We start from the raw sequence: 26,192 nt of genomic DNA, 5'->3' as shown, positions 1-26,192 counted from the left end.
CCATCATCCGTTGTCCTTTTCCGCACGTACGAACGCACGCGTTCCGTGGCTCCTTGCTTCCGCTACACCGAGCCGCCGTACGGGCATCAGCATCCAATCCAAGTTATCCTTCACTGCCTGCCGCGAACCAAACTCAGAAAGAGACCCTTCTTGTCTCCGCCAAGAGCTGTCAGTTCGCCATTAGACTAAGCAGATCCCCGGTTTATTTCCGCTTTGACTTTCATAAAAAGGACGCCCAAATAATCCGCGCACAAATGCCAGAAACTTGACCACGTTACTACGCCAGAGAGGCCATCTTCAAATCGGGACGCCATTTTCCAGCGTTGCCACATTGATTCACATTCAATGGGGTTTTAATGGATTATTACGCCTATCATCTAATTCATCTCAGCAATTCGACCGCCATGACTTTCATGGACGGGAGAGAATGACGTTTTCCTTTTGAAGAAGGCATCACCAGATCACACGAAAGAAGCAGACGACGAAGTGGCAGGTGAATTCCATCGTGGAAAAGCAAGACCCGCCTTTGGCAGCGATAGCCACAGCCAGAGATCGATCCCACTACTCATACAAGAACCTAAAAAGAGCGACCGCAGATCAACTTGCGCCCGATACGGCTGCACACCACCTGACACCCGCCCCCGCGATTCCGGCCAATCGTCAGTGCTCGCTGACCTCCGCGGCCATAAGTAGAAGCCTCGCTCTCTTGATTCTCGGAAGGGATCAAAGGGGTTGGTAGAGGAGTATAATTGCGCAGGCAGTCGTCTCCTCTCGTTGGCCTGCTCGCTTCTTCCAAATGGTCACTTTTCCTGTCCTAGCGGCTTAGCGTGCGCCATGCGCCTCAGGTTTTTTAATGGTGGTTTCGGGCTGCTTTTCTACCGCGTGGTGAGGGGCGGCGAGCCGGGCCGGGACACGAGTTGGTAGTTGTTCACTTGTTCTTGCGAGCGAGAAGCTACAAGAAGGGAGCGTGCGTGGCTTGCTTCCGCTGCTCTGCGCTACAAAGTCCACACCGAGAGATCCTGCCAAAACAGAATTTGCCTGCTGCTGCTGCTGCTGCCGAAATCTTGTCTTCTCCGCTCCCGATTCGAGGTCCGTGCTGCTGCGGGAGTGGCGCGCGCGCGCATGGGCGCGGCGAAGGTGGCAACTTGCACGCCTGGCGGTTGGAAGTTGGGCAGCGTGACGCGCGCGTGAGCCAGCGACCGGGAGAGGCAGAGCAATGGACGCGGAGAGCGGCGGCGGTGCGGCGAGGGCGGCGCGCAGGAAGGTGAGTAGGGCAGGGCCCCGCCGGTTTCTTGGATTCGTTTGGAAGATTCGGTGTTTGTTTGGTCTGGTTTCGGGTCGGGGGCACCACGGTGACGGCGGTTTCTTTGGTTTCTTTCATGACGGCGGCTGCAGCCGTGGAGCGCGGAGCTGCTGCTGGCGTACCAGAGCCTCGGGGTGGTGTACGGCGACGTGGCGACGTCGCCGCTGTACGTGTTCAAGAGCGCCTTCGCCGGCGGGGACATCGAGCATTCCGCGGGGAACGAGGAGATCTACGGCGTGCTATCCCTCGTCTTCTGGACGTTGACCCTGATCCCGCTCCTCAAGTACGTCTTCTTCGTGCTCCGCGCCGACGACCACGGCGAGGGCGGCACCTTCGCGCTCTACTCCCTCATATGCCGCCGCGTCCGCGCGGGGCTCCTCCCCGACGGCGACGAGCTCGCGGCCCGGCGCGAGGGCGCATCGCCGCCCGCGCCCCTCTCGGCCGTGCGCGCCGCGCTGGAGCGGCACAGGGTCCTGCAGAGGATGCTGCTGCTGCTCGCTCTGCTCGGGACGTGCATGGTCATCGGCGACGGCGTGCTCACCCCTGCCGTCTCTGGTCGCTCCCTCCTCCCTCCTCCTCCTTCCTCAGAGATTCAGTTACGCTCTTGGTGTTGCATTGGCTGATGCTATGTCAGAGCCTGACGCCTTCTTGTTCCTCTCTGTTGCAGTGTTCTCGGCGGTTTCCGGGCTGGAGCTGGAGCTGGACAATGAGCAGCACGAATGTAAGCCAATTGCTTGCTCTGCTTTCGTTTATGATTGCTCAATACCGATTTGTGGGTGCTAACGTTTTTGGATTCAGACTGAATAAATTTTCCAGAAATTCATTTAATACTTGCTGTTTTCTGTTTTGATGTCTTCTTCTTCTGAATATTGTGTTGAGGGTTTGTGAGTAGTGACATGTTGGTTTTTTCAGATATATTGCTACCGGTGACATGCGCTATATTGGTGGGTTTATTCACCCTGCAACACTACGGCACACACCGGGTCGGCTTTCTTTTCGCACCCATCGTTTGCTTGTGGCTTCTCTGCATCAGCATCATAGGGCTCTACAACATCATTCACTGGAATCCACATGTGTACCGAGCTCTTTCACCATACTACGCGTACAAATTTCTCCAGAAGACTCAAACAGGTGGCTGGATGTCGCTGGGTGGGATCCTTCTATGCGTAACGGGTAAGGACCGAATAGCTGTTATGTGCCATTTGACTCCGCTACTTTAAATGGATGATGATGATAAGTTGACCACATGTATATCTGTTCGAACTATTAGGTTCTGAAGCTATGTATGCAGACCTTGGACATTTCTCTCAGTCTTCAATCAAGGTACGTGATGAGTGTGCGGATATTTGTTTTGCCACATGGCATGAATTACCATCCCTTTGCCTTAGAATTAGTGACTTTTAATTGTATGCTCGGAGCATGTGCATTAATGTCTACCATTTTTACAAAGATTACAAAAGCCACATTGTTGAAATAAGAGGCGCTGCGTGGTATAGTTAAGCGAATAATCAAAGTTCTTATATGATACAGTTCTGCAATATATGAAAACCAAATACTTATGTTAGGACTTGAACTTCAAAAAATGCAGATAATAAATAAGGGAATTGGATAACACTGTTCAAGCAAAAAGAATGTATTAACTGAATTTGAACTTCCATTTCATTGAAGGGGTCAATGAGTATAGCGGTAGTTGATTACGGGAATTTAGATGGGGCAGCTTGAGTTTAACTTTCTCAGACTATGTAACATGTGCTGATTTAGTTGCTGTGTTAATCGATGACAACGGATATTGCCCCGTTTTGTTATGAAGGAAGTACTCCCATGTACTCTGCCTAATCATTGTACAAGCAATATAGCTACTTTGCGGTGTTTATTAAGCTAGTAGCAGCCGTGCTGAGAGAAGTTGCTCACTTGACTAAGCTCTGCTTTGTGTCAATTGTACTTGAGGGGGGCAATGAAACTTAGAGCCAACACAATATAATGATTGATTACTTAATGTCATTGAGTAAACTATTTGATGATGTTCACTTTTAACTACACTTAGGAATAGTAATATCAAAATGTCTATTGTTTTCCATCCTTTAAGCCCCAATTCTCTATGTTAACACAGATGCTCTGGTAATACCTATATCAATAGCATTTTGTAGGATGTCTCAATTTGGAATGCTTCAAAAGCCACATGATAAATAAAAAACTAGTTCTTAGGAATTAATATGCGCTACCATCATCCTTCCTCTGGTGACCTTCACCATAAGTACTTTTTTGTGTGGAGTCCAGAATCCCTTACCCCTATGCTTTACTTCCAACAGATAGCTTTCACATCTTTAGTGTACCCAGCTCTGATATTGGCATATATGGGACAAGCTGCTTACATTTCAAGGCATCACAATTTTGAGAATATTAATCATATTGGATTTTACGTATCAGTCCCAGGTACTATTTATGTTTTCATTTTCACCCTCATTGGTAAACACTGAAGTGAGTATAACTGTATAACAAGTACCCCCTTTTAATATCTACTTATGTAATAATCTCTTTCTAGAAAAAATCAGATGGCCTGTTCTGGTGATTGCAATTCTCGCAGCCGTTATTGGGAGTCAAGCAGTTATTACTGGCACATTCTCAATTATCAAACAGTGTTGTTCCTTAAGTTGCTTCCCAAAGGTGAAGATTGTGCATACATCCTCTACAGTACATGGTCAGATATACATACCAGAGATCAATTGGATCTTGATGATACTATGCCTGGCTGTTACTATAGGCTTCAGAGATACAAAGCACTTGACAAATGCACAAGGTAAAGAGCACAGTTAGATATGTATATAATTTCAGTTCAGGAGAATACAACATATTTTCTTGTCACCGTAAACTTCTGTTTATCTTAATTTTTTTGTATATAAACTTACGGTCAACTTTAGGTGCCTAACTTATGTGCTTTTCTTGGTACAGGTCTGGCGATCATAACTGTAATGCTGGTCACTACTTGTTTGATGTCACTGGTTATTGTTCTTTGCTGGAACAAGAGCATAGTGTTTTCTCTCGTGTTCCTTCTATTCTTTGGTGCAATTGAGGTTCTTTACTTCTCAGCATCCCTTGTGAAATTTCGCGAAGGGGCTTGGGTACCCATTATGCTCTCGTTATTTTTCATGATAATTATGTGCGTGTGGCATTATGGTACCATAAAGAAGTATGAGTTTGATGTCGAAAACAAGGTCTCTATAAGTTGGCTCTTGAATCTCGGCCCTTCCTTGGGGATTGTTCGCGTCCGAGGGATTGGTCTGATACATACAGAGCTTATGTCTGGGATTCCAGCCATTTTCTCTCACTTTGTCACCAATCTACCTGCATTTCACCAGGTACCTTCATCAACTTCTACATTTTTGTTTTCAGAATACACACCAATCTCTATTCTTTATGCCTTCCCCAATACACTCTGCTAAATGATTATATCTTTCACCAGGTTCTGGTCTTTCTATGCATTAAATCAGTGCCTATACCACACATCCGACCTGAGGAGCGATTTTGGGTCGGCCGCGTCGGCCCAAAACAGTACCGTCTATACAGGGTGGTTGTCCGATACGGATACCGCGACGTGCCGAAGGACGACATAGAGTTTGAGAAGGACCTAGTGTGCAGCATTGCAGAGTTCATCCGCTGCGGCGACTCCGACGACCAAAACGGCTTACTGGACGGTGCCACAGACCATACCTCTGAGAGGCTGTCTTCCATCACTAAAGGCCTACCGTTTCAGGAGGACGATGACAGTGAGATCAATGGATCGGACACGTCGATACTGTCCACGGGCAAGGAGACGTACCAGAACGCGGTAGGACCGAAGGCAAAGAGGGTGAGGTTCGCGCTCCCGAAGGACGCGCAGATCGACAGCGAGGTCCGCAGCGAGCTGCAGGAGCTGACAGATGCTAGAGAGGCAGGCATGTCCTTCATCACGGGGCGCGCGCACATGAAGGCGAAAAGCGGGTCTGGCCTGGTGAAGAAGATCGCGATAAACTGCATCTACGAGTTCCTGAGAAGGAACAGCCGAGGTTCTGCCACGGCAGCTAACATACCTCATGCCTCGACCCTCGAGGTAGGGATGGTGTGCCAGGTCTGATACGATACGAAGTCACCGCCACGCTCTGTTGTTCATATGTCGTGTGTGTGTGTTGTGTATATATATATATTTGTATATCCTAACGAAAGAGGTAGAGAGGATTGTTGAAGCAGGAAACCGTTGGCCAGAAGTGCAGATCAGAAGTGTGCATAGTTTTCTCTACGGTCTATTCTATTGTGTTGATCTTTGTTTTGGCATTTTTATCCGTTGCTGTCATTATCGTCGTCGATTTTGTATATTGGTCGTTGAGCTGTAGGTAATATAGCATTTTTGTGCATGACTTTGGTGTTTAGGTTGTTTTAGAACCTCAATAAGTTATACCCTGAAACTGTTTGCCCTGCAGAAACTTAGAGGGGGCCGAGAAATGATACTTGTCACACGCAAACATTTGCCAGAACTGGTGGTATTGGTAAGGCTCGATAAAGTTTGATAATTTGGCTAAGCACTGCAGATGATCTGTAGATCAATTCCATTTTGCAATTTTTGTAAGCAGGGAGTACTTTCTCAATTTTTCGGGTTGAAATATAATCTTGAGCAATAATTTGCTCTACATAACGGGGTGCCACCTTATTTCTGCTCACTTGTCTTGTGGCCATATGCAAAGGATCAAACGGTAATATTTTTAAGGGAAATATTCCGAGTCTCAAGAAATATCAGTATGAGTAGAATGTACCCGGGTTTCCTAACCTGGCAGGTTGGTTCACTTTAGCCCATAAACTCTCAAACGGTAAGATCAGCGTCTTTTACTCCAAGTGTGAATTAGGTAAGACTTTCACCAAAAGATCGTCGAATAACTTTTGGTCCATATGTGATTGCGTTTCAAAGATTCTGGTTGCTCACTTGAAAAGAGAGAGAGATTCTGGTTGCTTAGGGATGTTTATTTCTTCAGTAAACAGACGACGGTTGCAAAGGCTTTCTCAAAATGTCGCTATATAAAGAAGTTGCGCTATGAACTGAATTGATAGATCAACGCGTCTACTATAGAGCTGCTTCATTGATGGAGGGGACGCTCCGAACGTATATGAATGTTCATGTGCTCTCTGTGGCCAACATTGAATTACATATAAGCATCCAACCACTTTGTAGTTGCACCACATGATATCAAGTGGTCCTATTTAAGCGTGAGAACACATGGAACATGATCATAATTCACAAGGAAGAAATCTTGGGTACCCAAGCCAAGCAAGGAATAGAGCTTACCCATTGCTATGTATCATCATGACATGAGGCCAAAACCCACACATAACTAAGACTTGGAAGCATCAGGATATGCGATTGTGCTGGATTGGATGCAATCAGGACATCGGACATGCCCCCCACCGTCTACGCCTTATGCTTAGTAATTTTGGACTCTCATGACTTTGCTTCTTGCTGTGGTGTGTGTGCGCATTCAAATTGGCATGTGTGCACTCTAGTAGTGCAGAGTTCGGGTATGTGCTTATTATGCCAAGTATCCCCTTAATGCTATGTTAATAACAATACCCTTTATCGGGAAAAAAAATCAAGCAGTAAGTCACATCACCATCATGAAAACCAACTTTAGATAACTTATGAAAATCCCAAGCCAATCCTAAGACCTCTGAGAGGGAGGTGTCACAGAATAGTAGCATGCATCCGTATGCAATGCCAACTAGTCATATGAATGATATGAGACAATATACAATGAAGAGATGGTATTAGTATCATACCATGGTACCGTATCATAACAAATGAGATACTAAGTATAAGTCAACCAAGTAGTAAATAAGTTATTCTTTGATACCAACTTATGATACTATGCATTGTGGAGTTAGTATGATAGACTAGTATCATATGCGTGATACTAACTTAGGATACTATCCAATTATTACTCTCGATCGTGCACTTTCATGTAGTCACCCCTATCCTCCCATCAATGCCTCTCACCCGATTTTTTTGCATGCATGCACACTTCTAGAGTTGCTCGATTTGGGTGCCTCGTATGACCCCGCTCCCTGCTTGTTTGGCCCTTTTCCCTCACCCAAGACTGGCCTCTTCGAGCCATTCTCCCTACTGCTAACGCCGACAGCAAAGCCAATAGAAATTGCACTGCAATCGATGTATCCACAGCCGACGATGCGAGATGTTCAATGCGACATCAATGTTTCCCCCATCTTCCTTTTCAATTGTCTCTTAGGCAAGCGTGTGTGACTATTTTTCTCCCGACGTTGATGCCACAAGAGTCCCGTCGAGGGTTCAGTGCATATCTGGAGGCACATGAGGTGGCCCCATCGGCATGTGAGCAGGCAACAATGTGAGGTAACTGGGGGTAGTGATTCTAGAGGCACCAATAGTGGCACCTGTGGCGGGAGCCCGGACTGAGGAGGCAAATAATACAGGCAAGGATTGATACGTCTCCAACGTATCTACTTTTCCAAACACTTTTGCCCTTGTTTTGGACTCTAACTTGCATGATTTGAATGAAACTAACCCGGACTGATGCTGTTTTCAGCAGAACTGCCATGGTGTTGTTTATTGTACAGAAAACAAAAGTTCTCGGAATGACCTGAAAATCCACGGAGATAACTTTTGGAAAATATAAAAAATACTGGTGAAAGAATCAAGGCCAGAGGGGCCACACCCTGTCCACGAGGGTAGGGGGCGTGCCCCCTGTCTCGTGGGCCCCCTGATGCTCCACCGGCCTCAATTCCAACTCTATATATTCCGTTTCGCGGAGAAAAAAATCAGAGAGAAAGTTTCATCATGTTTTACGATACAGAGCCGCCGCCAAGCCCGAATCTCTCTCTGGAGGGCTGATCTGGAGTCCGTTCGGGGCTCCGGAGAGGGGGATTCGTCACCGTCGTCATCATCAACCATCCTCCATCACCAATTTCATGATGCTCACCGCCGTGCATGAGTAATTCCATAGTAGGCTTGCTGGACGGTGATGGGTTGGATGAGATTTACCATGTAATCAAGTTAGTTTTGTTAGGGTTTGATCCCTAGTATCCACTATGTTCTGAGATTAATGTTGATATGACTTTGCTATGCTTTATGCTTGTCATTAGGGCCCGAGTGTCATGATTTCAGATCTGAACCTATTATGTTTTTATGAATATATGTGAGTTTTTGATCCTATCTTGCAAGTCTATAGTCACATATTATGTTATGATCCGACAACCCCGAAGTGACAATAATCGGGATACTTCTCGATGATGGCCGTAGTTTGAGGAGGTCATGTATTCACTATGTGTTAATGCTTTGGTCCGGTACTCTATTAAAAGGAGGCCTTAATATCCCTTAGTTTCCATTAGGACCCCGCTGCCACGGGAGGGTAGGACAAAAGATGACATGCAAGTTCTTTTCCATAAGCACGTATGACTATATACGGAATACATGCCTACATTACATTGATGAACTGGAGCTAGTTCTGTATCACCCCATGTTATAGCTATTACATGAGGAATCGCATCCGACATAATTATCCATCACTGATCCAATGCCTACGAGCTTTTCACATATTGTGCTTCGCTTATTTACTTTTCTGTTACTACTGTTATAATTACTACAAAACTGCTATCGTTACTTTTGCTACTATTACCATTACTATCATACTACTTTGCTACTAAATACTTTGTTGCAGATACTAAGTTATCCAGGTGTGGTTGAATTGACAACTCAACTGCTAATACTTGAGAATATTCTTTGGCTCCCCTTGTGTCGAATCAATAAATTTGGGTTGAATACTCTACCCTCGAAAGCTGTTGCGATCCCCTATACTTGTGGGTTATCAAGACTAATTTCTGGCGCCGTTGCTGGGGAGCATAGCTCTATTCTTTGAGTCACTTGGGATTTATATCTGTTGATCACTATGAGGAATTTGAAAGACGAAAGAACTAAGATTTTTCCCTCAACTACGAGGGGAGGTAAGGAATTGCCATCTAGCTCTACACTAGATTCTCCTTCTGTTATGAGTAAGCTTGCGACACCTAAACCTGCTACTGCTATGAATTATGATATGTTGCATGTTATTGATGATGCCACTTCTGCTATGCATGATACTTATGATGAAACTACTTCTATGCTTGATACTATTGTGCCATTAGGTGAATATCTTGATGAACAACTTGCTAGGGTTAGAGAGAATAAAATTATTGAAAACAAAATTATTGATGATAGTGATGATGAAGGTTCTCCCCCTAATTATGAATTGCCTGTTGTTCCTGAGGGTTATGTTATGGATGAAGAAGCTGCTAGAGCTATTTTTGCTTGCAATGATAGATATGATCTTAAGAAGTTATTAGCTAAATGGAAGCGGCAATCTCTTAATGCTAGAATGAAACATGACCCCGCTTTTGCTACTTCACCTATCTGTGTTACTGATAAGGATTATGAATTCTCTGTTGATCCTGAGATAATTACTTTAGTTGAATCTGATCCTTTTTATGGCTATGAATCTGAAACTGTTGTGGCACATCTTACCAAGTTAAATGATAGAGCCACCCTGTTTACTAATGATGAGAAGTCTCGCTATTATTATATCCTTAAGATATTTCCATTCTCATTAAAGGGTGGTGCTAAAACTTGGTTTAGTTCTCTTGATCTTGGTTGTGTGCGTAGTCCCCAGGATATGATTTATTACTTCTCTGCTAAATATTTCCCTGCTCATAAGAAACAAGCTGCCTTGCGGGAAATATATAATTTTGTGCAAATCGAAGAAGAGAGTCTCCCACAAGCTTGGGGGAGGCTTCTCCGATTACTTAATGCTTTGCCTGATCATCCTCTTAAGAAAAATGAAATACTTAATATCTTTTATAATGGACTAACCGATGCTTCCAAGGACTACTTGGATAGTTGTGCTGGTTGTGTTTTCAGGAAAATAACAGTCGACCAAGCTGAATTACTATTGAATAATATGTTGACTAATGAAAATAATTGGACTCTTCCTGAGCCAATTCCTGAGGCAATTCCTGAGCCAATTGAGCCAACTCCTGAGCCTATTCCTAAACCAACTCCGAAGAAGTGGGGAGTTCTATTTCTCAGTCCTGAAGATATGCAAGAGGCAAAGAAATCATTGAAAGAAAAAGGTATAAAAGCTGAAGATGTTAAGAATTTACCTCCTATTGAAGAAATAAAATGGTCTTAATCTACCGCCTGTTTAAGAAACACATTGTCTTGATAACCCGACAGAGGTAGTAAAGGTAAATTCTCTCTATAGATATGATAAAGTTGAAATTCCGTCTACTAAATTTCATAGCCAATGCTTAGATGAATTTGATGACTTTATGGCTAGATAAGAAAGTTTTAATGCTTATGTTGGTAGAGAAGTAAAGAATAATGCTTTCGAGATAGGATGCTTGAGTGATTATATGGCTAGAGTTAAAGGTGAACTTAAACTCATTAGCAAATTATGCTTCTATGGTTACTACTCAAGTTGAGCAAGTACTTAAAGCTCAAAGTGATTTGCTTGATGAATTAAATAATAAACATGACTTTGTTGTCAGAGTGGCTACTAGAACGGGTAGAATGACTCAGGAACCTTTGTATCCTAAAGGCCACCCTAAGAGAATCGAGCAAGATTCTCAGAGAAATAATTTAGAGGCACCTAGTTCTTCTAAAAAGAAGAAAAAGAAAAATGATAGGACTTTGCATGCTTCTAGTGAACCTGTTATAGACACACCTGAGAACATGCTGAAACACAATCAGGTGATGAACATGAACCTGGTGATAATGTTCATGATAATGTTCATGTTGATGCTCAACCTAGCAATAACAATGATGTAGAGGTTGAACCTGCTGTTGATCTTGATAACCCACAATCAAAGAATCAACGTTATGATAAAAAAGACTTTGTTGCTAGGAAGCACAGTAAAGAAAGAGAACCATGGGTTCAGAAACCCATCCCCTTTCCTCCTAAACCATCGAAGACAAAGGATGATGAGGATTTTGAGCGCTTTGCTGAAATGATTAGACCTATCTTCTTACGTATGTGCTTAACTAATATGCTTAAAGTAAATCCTTATGCTAAATATATGAAGGATATCATTACAAATAAAAGAAAGATACCGGAAGCTGAAATTTCCACCATGCTTGCTAATTATACTTTTAAAGGTAGAATACCAAAGAAACTTGGAGATCCAGGGGTACCAACTATACCATGCTCCATTAAAAGAAATTATGTTAAAACTGCTTTATGTGATCTTGGAGCCGGTGTTAGTGTTATGCCTCTCTCTTTATATCGTAGACTTGAATTGAAGAAGTTGACACCTACTGAAATATCTTTGCAAATGGCTGATAAATCAACTGCTATACCTGTCGGTATTTTTGAGGATGTGCCTGTTGTGGTTGCAAATGTCACTATCTTAACGGACTTTGTTATTCTTGATATTCCCGAGGACGATAGTATGTCGATTATCCTTGGTAGACCCTTTTTGGATACTGCAGGGGCTATTATTGATTGCAACTTAGGAAATGTCACTTTTCATGTTAATGGTAATGAGCATACGGTACACTTTCCGAGGAAACAACCTCAAGTTCATAGCATTAATTCTATTAGAAAAGTTCCAACTATCATTATTGGAGGTTTTGAATTTCCTCTTCCTACTATCAAGAAAAAATATGATATTCTTATTGTTGGGGATGTTCATATCCCCGTTGAGGTAACCTAGTGTTATTCGAAATTTCTCCGGTTCCATGTTATTCAGAATGAGCTTGTTAACAAGACTTGATCAACCTTGTTAGTGGATTCATTTTGATGTTCATGAGATGGATGAAACTAGAAGGCACAACCTTCTGTACCCTCTTTTTACTTTCTGTTATTTAGAATAAATAAAGCAAAAAATAGTATTATCTGTCTGTTTTCTGAATTATCCTTGCAATAAAAAATATCCCGAAAATAAAAGTGCTCCAAATGCCCTGCAAATTTAGTATGATTTTTTATGGAATATTTGAGGATTTTAGGCACCAAGAACACTGCAGGGAGGGCAAGCACGTGGCCACGAGGGTGGAGGGCGCGCCCACACCCCCTGGGCACGCCCCCTGTCTCATGGGCCCATGGTGGCGCCCCTCCACTTATTCCTGCACCCACACACTCCATCTTTCTCCCAAAAAAATCCCCATCCAGCTCAAGCACGAGTTCTAGCTCATTTTGTTGTGATCTTCGATCTCCTTGCTCAAAGCTTCATTCACAAAATTGCTTTGGGAGATTGTTGCTTGGTATGTGACTCCTCCATTGGTCCAATTAGGTTTTGTTCTAGTGCTTTATTCATTGCAAATTTTTGCTGCATAGGTGACCCTGTTCTTGAGCTTGCATGTCAAATTTATGAGGTCCCAAGTAATTCTAATGCATGATATAGGCTCTAGGCACTTGTGTGAGTAGTTGCTATCAGTCTTGTTTAGTTTTATTCACTTTTATTTTGAAGTTACTAAAAATTTCAGAAATTTTTCAGAAAATGATAAGGAGATTTTTGAGGGGTTCCTCTAGCCAAGGCTCCAAGGATAAACAAGCTAAGGAGAAGGAAAAGGCCAAGTATAATCTTCCTCGCGTAGTGGAAGTACGGCCGTGTGAATGGCCTTGTGATAATTTCTTGAGAGAAGCCGGGATTTATGAAGAGTTTTATTCTTTGGCTGAAAATGCGGGCCTCACCGACTTCCTCCACAACCGGATCGATCAGTATCTCTTACTCACCAATACTTTCGTGCAAAACTTTTACTATTATCCTAAGAATTCACCTCCTTCAGTATCTTTTCATTTATATGATGAATCCAAGGAAATGTCATTACGTAATTTTTGCGCGGTATGTAGAATACCCTTTGAGGGCAGCTTAGATGAACCACATCGTAAAGATGTGGATGGTTTTGTTAACACTATTACTATAGGGAATTCGAAGAAGGGTTCCGATGCGAGAATCACTAGCATACATTTTCCTGTTTTACGCTACTTTGCCATATTTCCTAGTCGATGCTTAATTGGTCATGGAAATAGTGGAAACTTCAGTGTTCCTGATATTATTATTCTGTTCCATGCCTTGTTTGGTGACAACACTTTTAGTATGGGTGCCGTTATTGCTAAACGGTTAAGCCTGAACCGTACAAAGGGCCCCATCTTTGGAGGTATCTATGCTGCACGTCTTGCTGAACATTTTGAGATACCTATTAGGCATTATGAGAAAGAGGAGACACTGCTGCCTCTTTCCTTTTTAGGTTACAGGAGCATGGTAGCGCATGAGTTTATTGTTGACAACAAAGATAAGATGCTTCTGTATAACCTGAGATTTAATAAGAAACACAATGAGATTATTACCCTGTCTGCGCATTTATTGTTTGATTTGACTGCAGATAATTACCTTGTCTTGCCGGAAGCAGTGTACGCTCATCGAGGCCAGACATCCGCTCCAGAGCCTGAGCCGGAACCTCCACTGGACCCTTATCGTCCATCATCTTACCAGTGGGATCCGGAGGAGATCGCTAGCCAGTGGTATCCAGATAATACTCCTCAGTACACAGGGGAGAGTAGCCACGATCCTTGGCATTAGACCAACTTAGGCCAAAAGCCTAAGCTTGGGGGAGTATGTATTTCTCATTGACTTTACATTCATGTTCACACACTATTCTAGTTGTCGGTGCTCATACTCTTTCATTATATTATCCATGCTAGTTTAATTTATTTTTCTAGCTTTCTTCTTGTGTGTTTGATAAACCTTAAGAAAAACCAAAAAATTAGTTAGTTTAATTTCCATGCTTGTAGTAGTAATTAAAATGAAAACCCAAAAAGATTTCTCGTTCTTCTTTTTGCTTGTTGGGAGCTTTCTGTGTAAATAGTTTTATTTATTTTTCTTTGGGGGTCAAGAGTAGAAGACCGTATTGAAAATGTTTAGTGGCTCTCATATGCATGATTATTGATTTAAATTAGAGCCCATATTACTTTGTCTTCTCTCTTGAATTGAGTGCTTGCAGATTCCAGCTTAGTCCAATGCACATGCACTATTATTATTATACACACCGTTCGATCGTGCAAGTGAAAGGCAATAATGACAATATATGATGGACTGATTGATATGAGAAAAGCTGGTATGAACTCGACCTCTCTTGTTTTTGTAAATATGATGAGTTCATCATTCCTGATTCAGCCTATTATGAAGTAAACATATTTGCAATGACATTTAGAGATTATAGTTGCTTGTGCCATGCTTAATTAGCTATGAGTTTATAATGGTTTACCTTGCGTGCCAACATGCTATTAAAATGATTGTGATGTGGTATGATGGGATGGTACCCTCCTTTGAATGAATTGAGTGACTCGACTTGGCACATGTTCACGCATGTAGTTGAAAACAAATCAACATAGCCTTCACGATATTTATGTTCATGGTGGATTATATCCTACTCATGCTTGCACTTGGTGTAAATTAATTTTAATGCATGTTCATGACTGTTGTTGCTCTCTCAGTTGGTCGCTCCGCAGTCTTTTGCTAGCCTTCGCCTGTACTAAGCGGGGATACTGCTTGTGCATCCAAACTCCATAAACCCCAAAGTTATTCCATATGAGTCCACCATACCTTCCTATATGCGGTATCTACCTGCCGTTCCAAGTAAATTTGTATGTGCCAAACTCCAAACCTTCAAAGGAAATTCTGTTTTGTATGCTCGAGCAGCTCATGTTCCAACTAGGGATGTCTGTATCTTCCATGCTAGGTGGGTTATTCTCAAGGGGAGTGGACTCCGCTCCTCATTCACGAGAAAATGGCTGGTAACCAGGATGCCCAGTCCCATGATCAAAAAGATCAAAGAAAATCAAAATAATTAAACAAAACTCCCCCAGGGCTGTTGCTAGTTGGAGGCACTCGTTGTTTCGAGCAAGCCATGGATTGATGCTTGTTGGTGGTGGGGGAGTATAAACTTTACCATTCTGTTTGGGTACCGCCTATAATGTATGTAGCATGGAAGGTATCGCCATATCATAGTTGTTGCTTTGACAGTGAAAGTATACCGCTCAAAATGTTATTCATCTCTATTTTAAAATCGAGGTCTGGCACCTCTGCAAATCCTTGCTTCCCTCTACGGAGGGCCTATCTATTTACTTTTATGTTGAGTCATCACCCTCTTATTAAAAAGCACCCGCTAGAGAGCACACTGTCATTTGCATGCATTACTATTAGTTTATATTGGGTATGACTTGACTGGATCTCTTTTACCATGAATTACAATGTTTAGTCAGTCCTTGATCTTTAAAGGTGCTCTGTGTTTATGTTTTGCGGTCTCAAAAAAGGCTAGCGAGATACCATCTTGTTATATCATATTATGATTGTTTTGAGAAAGTGTTGTCATCCGAGATTTATTTTTATTGCTCGGGCGTGGTATGACACCTTGAAGGAATTCTTCATGAAGAATGGCTTCACACCCGGTTCACTCGATCCTACTCTCTTTACTAAATCTTATGATGGTGAACTGTTTGTGTGCCAAATATACGTTGATGATATTATCTTTGGCTGTACTGACCAACGTTATAGTGATGAATTTGCCTATATGATGAGTGAAGAATATCAAATGTCTATGATGGGAGAGTTGAAATTCTTTTTAGGTCTTCAAATTTGTCAACAGCAAAATGGTATATTCATATCTCAGGAGAAATATCTCAAGGAAGTTCTGAGGAAATTCGGCATGCAAGACTACAAAGGCATCAAAATTCTTATGCCCACAAATGGCCATCTATGCACTGATGAAAATGGTATTGACTTCGATCATAAGGTATACCGCTCCATGATTGGCTCGTTATTGTACTTATGTGCATCTAGGCCAGATATAATTCTTAGTGTTTGCATGTGTGCCCGATTTCAAGCTGCACCGAAGGAATCACACCATAAGGCGGTGAAGCATATTCTTCGATATCTAGCTCACACACCAACACTAGGATTATGGTACCCCAAGGGCTCTACTTTTGATCTCATTGGATATTCTGACTCTGACTATGCTGGTGATCGTGTGGATCGCAAGTCAACATCTGGTACTTGTCATTTCCTCGGACGATCCTTGGTCTGTTGGTCCTCGAAGAAACAGAACTACGTATCACTGTCTACTGTAGAGGCTGAGTACATTGCTGCTGGTTCTTGCTGTGCTCAACTGCGATGGATGAAGCAAACCCTCAAGGACTACGGCATCAACATGAAGAATGTGCCTCTCCTCTGTGACAATGAGAGTGCCATCAAGATTGCTCACCATCCAGTTCAGCACTCGAAGACAAAGCACATACAGATTCGTCATCAATTTCTTCGTGATCATGTGTTGAAGGGCGACATCTCCATCGAGCACGTGAAGACTGAAGAACAGCTAGCCGATATATTCACAAAGCCCTTGGATGAGAAGAGATTTAGCAAGTTGCGGTGTGAGCTAAGTATCTTAGAATCTTCGAATGTTCTTTGAAAAAGGACACACATCCTGACACTTATGCAAAATTGATGACTTAGATGTGCAACACATGAAGAAACATTTTTCTTTAATCAATGAAGAATAACACTCTAAGTGTGAAGAAATTAATGAAGAATTTGATTCTTAGAACCCTACGACAATTGTACACGGTGTCTGAAATCATCTTTCTTATACGGTGGGTCACGCCACCACCAAAGTTGAAAATACTGCAGGAACGGTTCCCCTATGAAGAAAATCTGGGTTCCCAAAAGTTATGTTGAAAGTCTTCAGGTGAATGTCCTCATGACACCACCTGTGAAGAATAGGAACCCCAGAACAAACTCTTCATATGGACCTAATTCTTCATATGGATCCAAGTCCTCATATGGACCAAATTCCTCACGTGGATCAAATTCCTCAAATGGATCAAAGTCCTCATATGACTATCATCGTGCTAACAACTCTGTTTCGCAGGGTAGAGCTAAGGGCCACGAATATGCACATTATTCTTCAAATCATTATGTTCATAAGTCCTCGAAGAATTTCTCTGCTTATTCATATGCTTACCCTAACCCCTCTTATGTGAAACGAAATGGTTTGGCTTCTATGCCACCATTCTCGTATGGTGCTCACAGAGTGATGAACTCTTTGCCACCCCTTCAGATGTGGGTGGTGAAGAAAAAGAACTAATCTCTTCTGCAGGGTCAGGTCTCCAGACGTACCTTAACGTCTGAAGAATTTGCTGGGGACCTAACAAAATTGCCTGAAAGGACGCAGGCTAACCATGATGAAATGAACTTTCATTTCACACGTCCTCATACTGCTATATCTGTTTACTGCTTGATGAAATTCATCTGATGAACTTGATATCATATTCTTCATTGATGAAGCATATGAGATTGTAAGTTACACTAATTCATCTGCAGGATGATCAACCCAAAACCACTGAATGGGTCCTCGATAGTGGATGTACAAATCACATGACTGGTGACAAGAATCTTTTGATGGATGCTCCCTTATCACCGTCACATCTGAAGCACATCATCTTTGCTGACAAAGGCAAAAGTCAGGTATTGGGTCTTGGTAAGGTTGCGATCTCTAAGGATAAACACATGGACAAAGTCATGCTTGTTGAATCCTTAGGATACAACCTCATGTCAGTCTCAATGCTTTGTGATCTTGATATGGTTGTTGTCTTTGGCAAGTATCGCTGTGTTGTGATTATGGAAGCTGACAATTCCAAAGTCTTCGAAGGCTTTAGGAGAGGAGATTTGTATATTGTTGATTTCTCTACAGGACCACAACCAGCCATGTGTCTACTTGCAAAAGCTTCAGAAGGCTGGCTATGGCATCGACGACTTGGTCACGCAGGCATGAGGAATTTGCACACGCTTGCGAAGAAGAAGCATGTCATTGGCATTGAGAATGTCAAATTCCTCAAGGATCACTTATGCGGAGCCTGTGAGGCTGGAAAAATGACCAAAGCCAAGCATCCAGCAAAGACTATCATGACCACTACTCGTCCATTCGAATTGCTTCACATGGACCTCTTCGGACCTAATCATTACTCAGCAGTCACTAATGCTGCATCTCTATATGGTTTTGTCATTGTTGATGATTACTTTCGATATACATGGGTACACATTGTTACTTACAAACATGAAGTGCAGGAAGTCTTGAAACGATTTTCCTCGAGGGCTTCAACCAACTTTGGTGTGAAGATCAAGCACATCAGAAGTGACAATGGAACTGAGTTCAAGAATTCCGGTCTTGATGACTATCTTGATGAACTTGGTATTACCCATGAGTTATCTGCTCCTTATACTCCTCAGCAAAATGGCGTCGTGGAGCGCAAGAACAGAACTCTTGTTGAGATGGCTCGCACTATGCTTGATGAATACAAAACGCCTGATCGTTTTTGGATTGATGCAATTGATACTGCATGCCACATCATCAACAGAGTATATCTTCACAAATTCTTCAAGAAGACGGCCTATGAACTCCTCACTGACAAGAAACCCAATGTGAGTTATTTCAAAGTCTTCGGTGATAAATGTTGGATTAGATATCCTCACCACAATTCTAAATTCGCACCGAAAGCACATGAAGGTTTTATGCTTGGTTACGGAAAGGACTCGCACACCTACAGAGTCTTCAACATCGCTCTTCACAAGATTGTTGAAACTGTAGATGTGCGGTTCGATGAAACTAATGGCTCGCAAAGAGAGCACCTACCTTCTGTGTTAGATGAACCAGCACCTGAGGATTCTATCAAGTTCAAGGCAACTGAGGATGTCATTCCTACTGAAGAATTTGCTGAAGAATTCATTCCAGTACGCGAAGAACGTCGAGCTGACGCACCTGAAGATAATGCTGAAGACAATGGTGCTGAGGAAAATGATCAAATACCTCGACAACAACCAGCTCATCCTCGCGTTGCAAAATAAGTACAAGTTGACAGGATCATCGATGACATTGAAGCGCCAGGTCCTCTCACACGCTCAAAAGCTTCACATTTATCTAACTTTTGTGGGCACTATGCTTTTGTCTCTATCACAGAGCCCACTAAGGTAGATGAAGCATTCTTGGAGCCGGAGTGGATTCAGGCTATGCAAGAAGAACTACATCAGTTCGAGCTCAACAATGTCTGGGAACTAGTCAAACATCCAGATCCTCGCAAGCATAATATCATTGGCACAAAGTGGATCTACCGCAACAAGCAAGATGAAAATGGCCTTGTGGTAAGGAATAAGGCACGACTGGTTGCTCAAGGCTACACACAGGTTGAAGGAATTGATTTCGATGAAACTTTTGCACCTGTTGCTAGACTTGAGGCTATTCACATATTACTTGCTTATGCTAATCATCATAATATCATCTTATATCAAATGGATGTGAAAAGTGCATTCCTCAATGGTAAGCTTGAGGAAGAAGTATATGTTGCTCAACCCCCAGGTTTTGAAGATCCAAAGAATCTTGACAAAGTCTTCAAACTTAATAAGGCCCTCTATGGCCTCAAGCAAGCCCCTCGGGCGTGGTATGATACATTGAAGGAATTCTTCGTGAAGAATGGCTTCACACCCGGTTCACTCGACCCTACTCTCTTTACTAAATCTTATGATGGTGAACTGTTTGTGTGCCAAATATATGTTGATGATATTATCTTTGGCTGTACTGACCAACGTTATAGTGATGAATTTGCCTATATGATGAGTGAAGAATATCAAATGTCTATGATGGGAGAGTTGAAATTCTTCTTAGGTCTTCAAATTCGTCAACAGCACAATGGCATATTCATATCTCTAGAGAAATACCTCAAAGATGTACTGAGGAAATTCGGCATGCAAGATTGCAAAGGCGTCAAAATTCCTATGCCCACAAAAGGCCATCTATGCACTGATGAAAATGGTATTGACTCCGATCACAAGGTATACCGCTCCATGATTGGTTCTTTATTGTACTTATGTGCATCTAGGCCAGATATAATGCTTAGTGTTTGCATGTGTGCCCGATTTCAAGCTGCACCGAAGGAATCACACCATAAGGCTGTGAAGCATATTCTTCGATATCTAGCTCACACACAAACACTAGGATTATGGTACCCCGAGGGCTCTGTTTTTGATCTCATTGGATATTCTGACTCTGACTATGTTGGTGATCATGTGGACCGCAAGTCAACTTCTGGCACTTGTCATTTCCTCGGACGATCTTTGGTCTGTTGGTCCTCGAAGAAACAGAACTGCGTATCACTGTCTATAGCGGAAGCTGAATACATTGCTGCTGGCTGTTGCTGTGCTCAACTGCTTTGGATGAAGCAAACGCTCAAGGACTATGGCGTCCACATGAAGAATGTGCCTCTCCTCTGCGACAATGAGAGTGCCATCAAGATTTCTCACAACCCAGTTCAGCACTCGAAGACAAATCACATTCAGATTCGTCATCATTTTCTTCGTGATCATATGTTGAAGGGCGACATCTCCATCGAGCACGTGAAGACTGAAGAACAGCTAGCCGATATATTCACAAAGCCCTTGGATGAGAAGAGATTTAGCAAGTTGCGGTGTGAGCTAAGTATCTTAGAATCTTCGAATGTTCTTTGAAAAAGGACACACATCCTGACACTTATGCAAAATTGATGACTTAGATGTGCAACACATGAAGAAACGTTTTTCTTCAATCAATGAAGAATAACACTCTAAGTGTGAAGAAATTAATGAAGAATTTGATTCTCAGAACCCTACGACAATTGTGCGTGGTGTCTGAAATCATCATTCTTATGCGGTGGGTCACGCCACCACAAAAAGTTGAAAATCTTCAATTTGAGTTTTTCCTCAGTTTTGAAATTCTTCAGTTTTTCAAATTCTTCAACTTTGCAAAATCTTCACTGCTCCCTTCGTTTTTCTTCATTGGCTATATATATATATATATGAGTTTATGTCCTCTACAGCATTCACTTATAGCTATTTCTTCAAGTTGTTTTTTTTTTTGCTAAGTGAATGTGATCGGACCCTTCCCCCTCTATGCTATACTCAACCCAATCTATTCACAAATTCTTCATGTGTGTTCTATTTGAAACTCGTTCAGAATCTTCACTGTGTCCTTGTCAGCTGAAGAAATTGCGAACGAAACTTTAAAACAAATCTTATCCAAATTTTCAGTTTTGCCGCTCAAACTATTCCGCATCCCACGATGCATTATTCTATTCGCCCACAATCGTACATGATCTCCACTACACAGTACGTGGGTGACACATGTCGTGAGAAGGAGAATAGTCAGGGGCACGTTCATCCTAAATCTTCGGGCGAACAGTTTTTCACCGTGTCTATAAATACCCCTGTCTCCTTCCCCACTTCATTTACTCCGCTCGACCTCTCTCTCCCGCTCGAGCTCCTCAAACCCTAGCGCCACCGCTACTCCATCGTCGCCGGTGAGGAAGAGCTTCGCTGTCTCGACCTCGTCGTCGCCGTACTCACGCCGACCGCGGAAATCTTCACTCCGCCGCCGCCGTAGCTGTCTTCCTCCGCCAAGTTAGGGCAAGGAAGATCTAACCTGACGAACTTCCCATCTGTTCTTCTCAGTTCGTCGTGTTCTTCATTTTGGGCAATTAAAAGTTACTTTTATTACTCGCTTTGATTCTCAAGCTTTCCTGAAAATCTTCAAAGGTGTTTATTCTTCAAATCTTCACACATATGAACACCACACACATCATTAGATCTTGAACTGTTTCTCTAAGCAATCATTTTCTTCAAGATTCCCTAATTGTGTGGATCTTCGATCTGTACAACTCTGGAACCTAAGACAAAAACGCTTAGTGAAATTCCTCAAGGTTCATCTGGTCAAATTCCTCAAAACTTGTTCTTTTTGAAAAACCTTCTCAGAACGCATATGACCTCTTCGAATTCCTCGCACCTGCACTCTGTTCACAGGTACTCATGTCTACTGCTGAATCACTAGGTTCTCATCAACTTAACTCATTTGCAGCGTTCCTCGAAGAAAAACTGCATACTTCTTCAGAGAACTCAATTGTTCAAATTCCTCAACTGAAGAATATGGCAGACGGTAAGAAGCCACAGAAAGGAGGAAAGAAACCCGAGGTTATGACTGCGTTTGAAATCCCTGAGGAAATTTATGCTGACTATTTCACACCTGATGAAGCAAAATTTGGCAAAGAAAACAAAAATCAGCGCAAGGTGCGCATTCAGAAGATTGAACGGAGATGGGCAAGGGAATGGAGGGAATACAGATATGTGACTCCAAAGTACATGAAGAAATTCACCCTCAATCCTCCATGCTCAAGAGCTCCATTGGCACCTGGCCAAGTAGCAGATCCCACAAGCATCAAACGTGGTGAGGACTTTCCTGAAGAATGGGCTAAGCGCCAAACCAAATTGGCAAGACAAGCCAAGGAGGCAGTGAAGAAATTCAATGAGGATTCTGCCACTGCTACTGCTACTGAGGCCTCAGTCAAACCGAGGAAATCCATGCCAAAGAAGCCTGCTCGTAAGCCAAGTGCTTCACCAACAGCGCCCTCACGGCCAAGTTCCTCAGCAGCGCCCTCACGGCAAATTCCTCACACTGCTACTGCTCCACCAAAGTCCTCAGCTCCTGTGCATCTGATTACATGTCAAAGGACTGCTGGTTTCTCGATTGCCTCTGGTGTTTCAGCAAGTTCCTCTGCTGCACCAAAGTCATCATCTGGCCTGACTCTGCTGAAGACCAAAGCAACAGCTGGACGAGGTCCTCGGCCAAGTCCAAATAAGAAACAAGTCGCATTCCATGTGCCTTCTGATGATGAAGCTTTTGATGATGAACTTGCAGAAATCATCAGAGACAGACAGGTGAAGGCCGCTAGAGCCAAAGGCACATCTGTGCCACTGCTGTTGGATCCGAGGAAAATCCTCGATTATATTGATCTCTGGCACAAGGATCCAAACACCCCAATGCCTGATTTTCATCTGACCACTGGACAAAGTCATATGTTGACCCATTTCATTACTGAAGAGAAATAGAAGTTTAAAAAGGCAAGAGAGATTAAGAAAGCTCAATACAGAAAGGAGAAGCTCCTGAAGAAAAACGTTGTCAGAATGACACCTGAGGAACTTCTCCAGGCTCAGTCTGAAATTCAAGCCCTCAGCAATGACTTTGATGCCTACTATGCTGATTGGCAAGGAGCCAAAGTCAGATTCGTCAACCTGACGAAGAAATTCACCAATGTTGCTGCCCCAATGCAACATGAAATTCCTCAGGCTGAAGTCTCAGCTCAGCCGACTGAAGAACATGCCAGCACCGCTGATGAAGTTCAGGCTGCTGATGAAAATACTAGTTCCAGGGCTGATGATCCCATTCCAGCCGCTAAAGAAATTGCCAGGGCATCCACTAGTGGTGCGCCTGAAGAAACTGAAGAAGTCAGGGCAACTGCATCAGTCGCGGCTGAAGAAAATCAACCAGATTCCTCAGCTCCATCTGCACCTACACCAACTCCAATTCTTCCATGTGCATTTGATGTGAAGAAGACCAAGGCTGCAGAGCGAGCTGCAGTGAAGAAAAGGAAGGCATCAGCTGTGTCAAATTCTTCGGCTGCGAAGAAAATGAAGCCAATGACCAGCTCACTCGAAAATCCAATTGATGTTGTTCCAATTTCCTCCATGCCATCAAAGGACCTTGTTCCTTTTGGAGAAGACTATGAGATCCCAATCGGATCTGATGAAGAACATCATTCTGCTGCCTCATCAGAGCAGATTGATGAAGAAATTGAAGTGGACGCAATCCCTTCAACGCCAGTCATTTCCTCACCTATGCCTTAGTTCACAGCTGAAGAGGCTGGTGTTGAGGAAATTGAAGATCAAGATGTGGATATTGGGTGCACCACACCTGTGATGAATGATGACTTTTGGGAAAGTCAGCATCCCAATACTCCTCTCTTCACCCCGATTCAACAGATTCCTCAGTCCCCTGCACCAACAGTTCAAATGGGCTCTGAAGAAACTCATCCCACTCTCTCTGTGCATGAAGAAATTCCAGCCACTAATGCTGATGAACCTACTGCTGCTGATCCTCAGACTGCACTTGTTGAGGAACAAGAAATTCCTCAGCCTGAAGAACCTGAGCTCGCGATTCCTGAGGTGGTGATGCAACTCACTGACACCCCTCTGCCAAAGCAAAAGAATCCGTTCTCAAGCAAACAGAAGTTTAAGGCTGAAGATTTCTTTGCCGAGCATGTATTCTTCACTGACTATAATCCATATGATTCTACTCGCATAAGGAAGAGGCATTTCTGGACTGCCAGCCAAGCCAATTTCTATTCCTCAGTGCTCTTCAACAAAGACAAAGTCTTCGATCATGCACATATTCCTCATGTGGACATGGAGTCTCTGCCCGGCTTTGAGCCAGTCCTCAGTGTTCTTCACGATGCAAGACTTCTAAATTTCTGCATTGATATCTGTGACTGGAATGAAGAACTCATTCTTCAATTCTATGCAACTCTGCACATCACCGGAGACGCTGAAGACGTGAACTCTTGGGTATTAGACTGGATGTCTGAAAATACTCACTACAAGGCACCTGCAACTGAATTGCTTCGTGCTCTACCACTCAGTCCTCCACTTGATGATGCTCGTTGTATCTACAACAAACCAGAACTTTCAAATCACTATATGCAAGTGCTGATGAAGCCTTTGAAGCCAAGGCAGGCCCCACGAACCAAATCCTCGTCAAGGAATTACTGTATGTGCCTCAGACTGGCTATCGAATTCTGACGAAGACAATGAGTCCCATCAAAGGCCACGACTCAAATGATGAAGAAGTCGTTGGCATCATGAAGAATATGCTTTTCAACATCATTCATGGCGTTCCCATCAACTTCCATGATTTCTTCATGAGGACTCTGGACAATATTGCTATGTCACCATTCGAGCTAAAGCCCTATGCTCCTTGGATTATGAGATTCATCAGGGCAAGATCTTCACTGAATTACAAAGCTGACACTCTGAACCATCGTAGCTACTTGCCTCCCGTTGAAGTCCTCAAACGGACAGTTTCATCAGCTGATAACAAAGGCAAGGCCGCTGCTGTGATCGATGAAGGCATTCGTCCATTGGATGGTCAATTTCGCAAGGCTGCATCTTACTCTACCAATGACGATTCTGCCACACATGACTCTGCCGCAAATACCTCAGCCAAGAAAAATCATCGAGCCACAGCACCCAGGGTGATGACTGACCGTGAGTTACTCCTCAGTCTTCATCAGAAGGTTGATCACAATCATAAATGGGTCAAGCGTCAGTTTGGCTCAATTCTTCACAACATGACCTCAACACACAATGCAGTGAAGAAGAACCAATACTACCTCCATGAAACCTTCAACCATACCTGGGCTATTCTCTCTCATGTCTACAGCGCTGCAGATCTGAAGAATATGGGTCTCAAGGAAGAATTTGACTGGTCTGCACCTCCACCGAAGAAATTCAAGAAGGTCAAAGTTCCTTCCTTGGTGGCCAGCTCTTATTCTTCATCCCGTGACACTGTTGAGTATGAATATTTGGACGACACTGCGGCAGGCCCTGCTACAACAAACAACCCCGACAACGCTGGCGCTCCTCCATCGACTTGAAATTCTTCAGGGGCGTTAGTCCTCAGTTTCAATCCTTTTGGTCATCTGATGACAAAGGGGGAGAAATCTGAGTTAGTCTTCAAGCGGGTCTATATTAAGGGCATTTTTTAAGTTACAACTCTCGTTCTTCTGAGACTTTTATTTGGATCAAGTTGTAATCTTAAACCCGATGGTGCGCTGATACTTTTGTTGCATTATGCTCTGCATGCTTATTTCCTCGTTAATGACATTACACGCATGCTGAATCTCATCAGGCACCATATTTCATCATGCATTTCAAATTCTTCATATTATATATCAAATGCGTG

General features: G+C 43.1%; 1 protein-coding gene across 1 annotated transcript; it reads left to right on the top strand.

The window, feature by feature from the left end:
- Positions 1-594: 594 nt before the first annotated feature.
- Positions 595-5,691, top strand: LOC119337397 (potassium transporter 24-like). The gene is made up of 9 exons (XM_037609523.1): positions 595-1,264; positions 1,396-1,858; positions 1,971-2,024; positions 2,216-2,476; positions 2,574-2,626; positions 3,613-3,736; positions 3,846-4,100; positions 4,253-4,659; positions 4,764-5,691. The coding sequence occupies exons 1-9, from the start codon at positions 1,217-1,219 to the stop codon at positions 5,412-5,414; spliced, it is 2,316 nt and encodes a 771-aa protein (XP_037465420.1). The 5' UTR covers positions 595-1,216; the 3' UTR covers positions 5,415-5,691.
- The last annotated feature ends 20,501 nt before the right edge of the window (positions 5,692-26,192 follow it).

The sequence above is a fragment of the Triticum dicoccoides genome, chromosome 7B (genome assembly GCF_002162155.2).
Source record: "Triticum dicoccoides isolate Atlit2015 ecotype Zavitan chromosome 7B, WEW_v2.0, whole genome shotgun sequence".
Taxonomy (NCBI): Eukaryota; Viridiplantae; Streptophyta; class Magnoliopsida; order Poales; family Poaceae; genus Triticum; species Triticum dicoccoides.
Note: the sequence above shows the minus strand (reverse complement) of the source record. Positions and strands in the feature narration are given on the sequence as shown.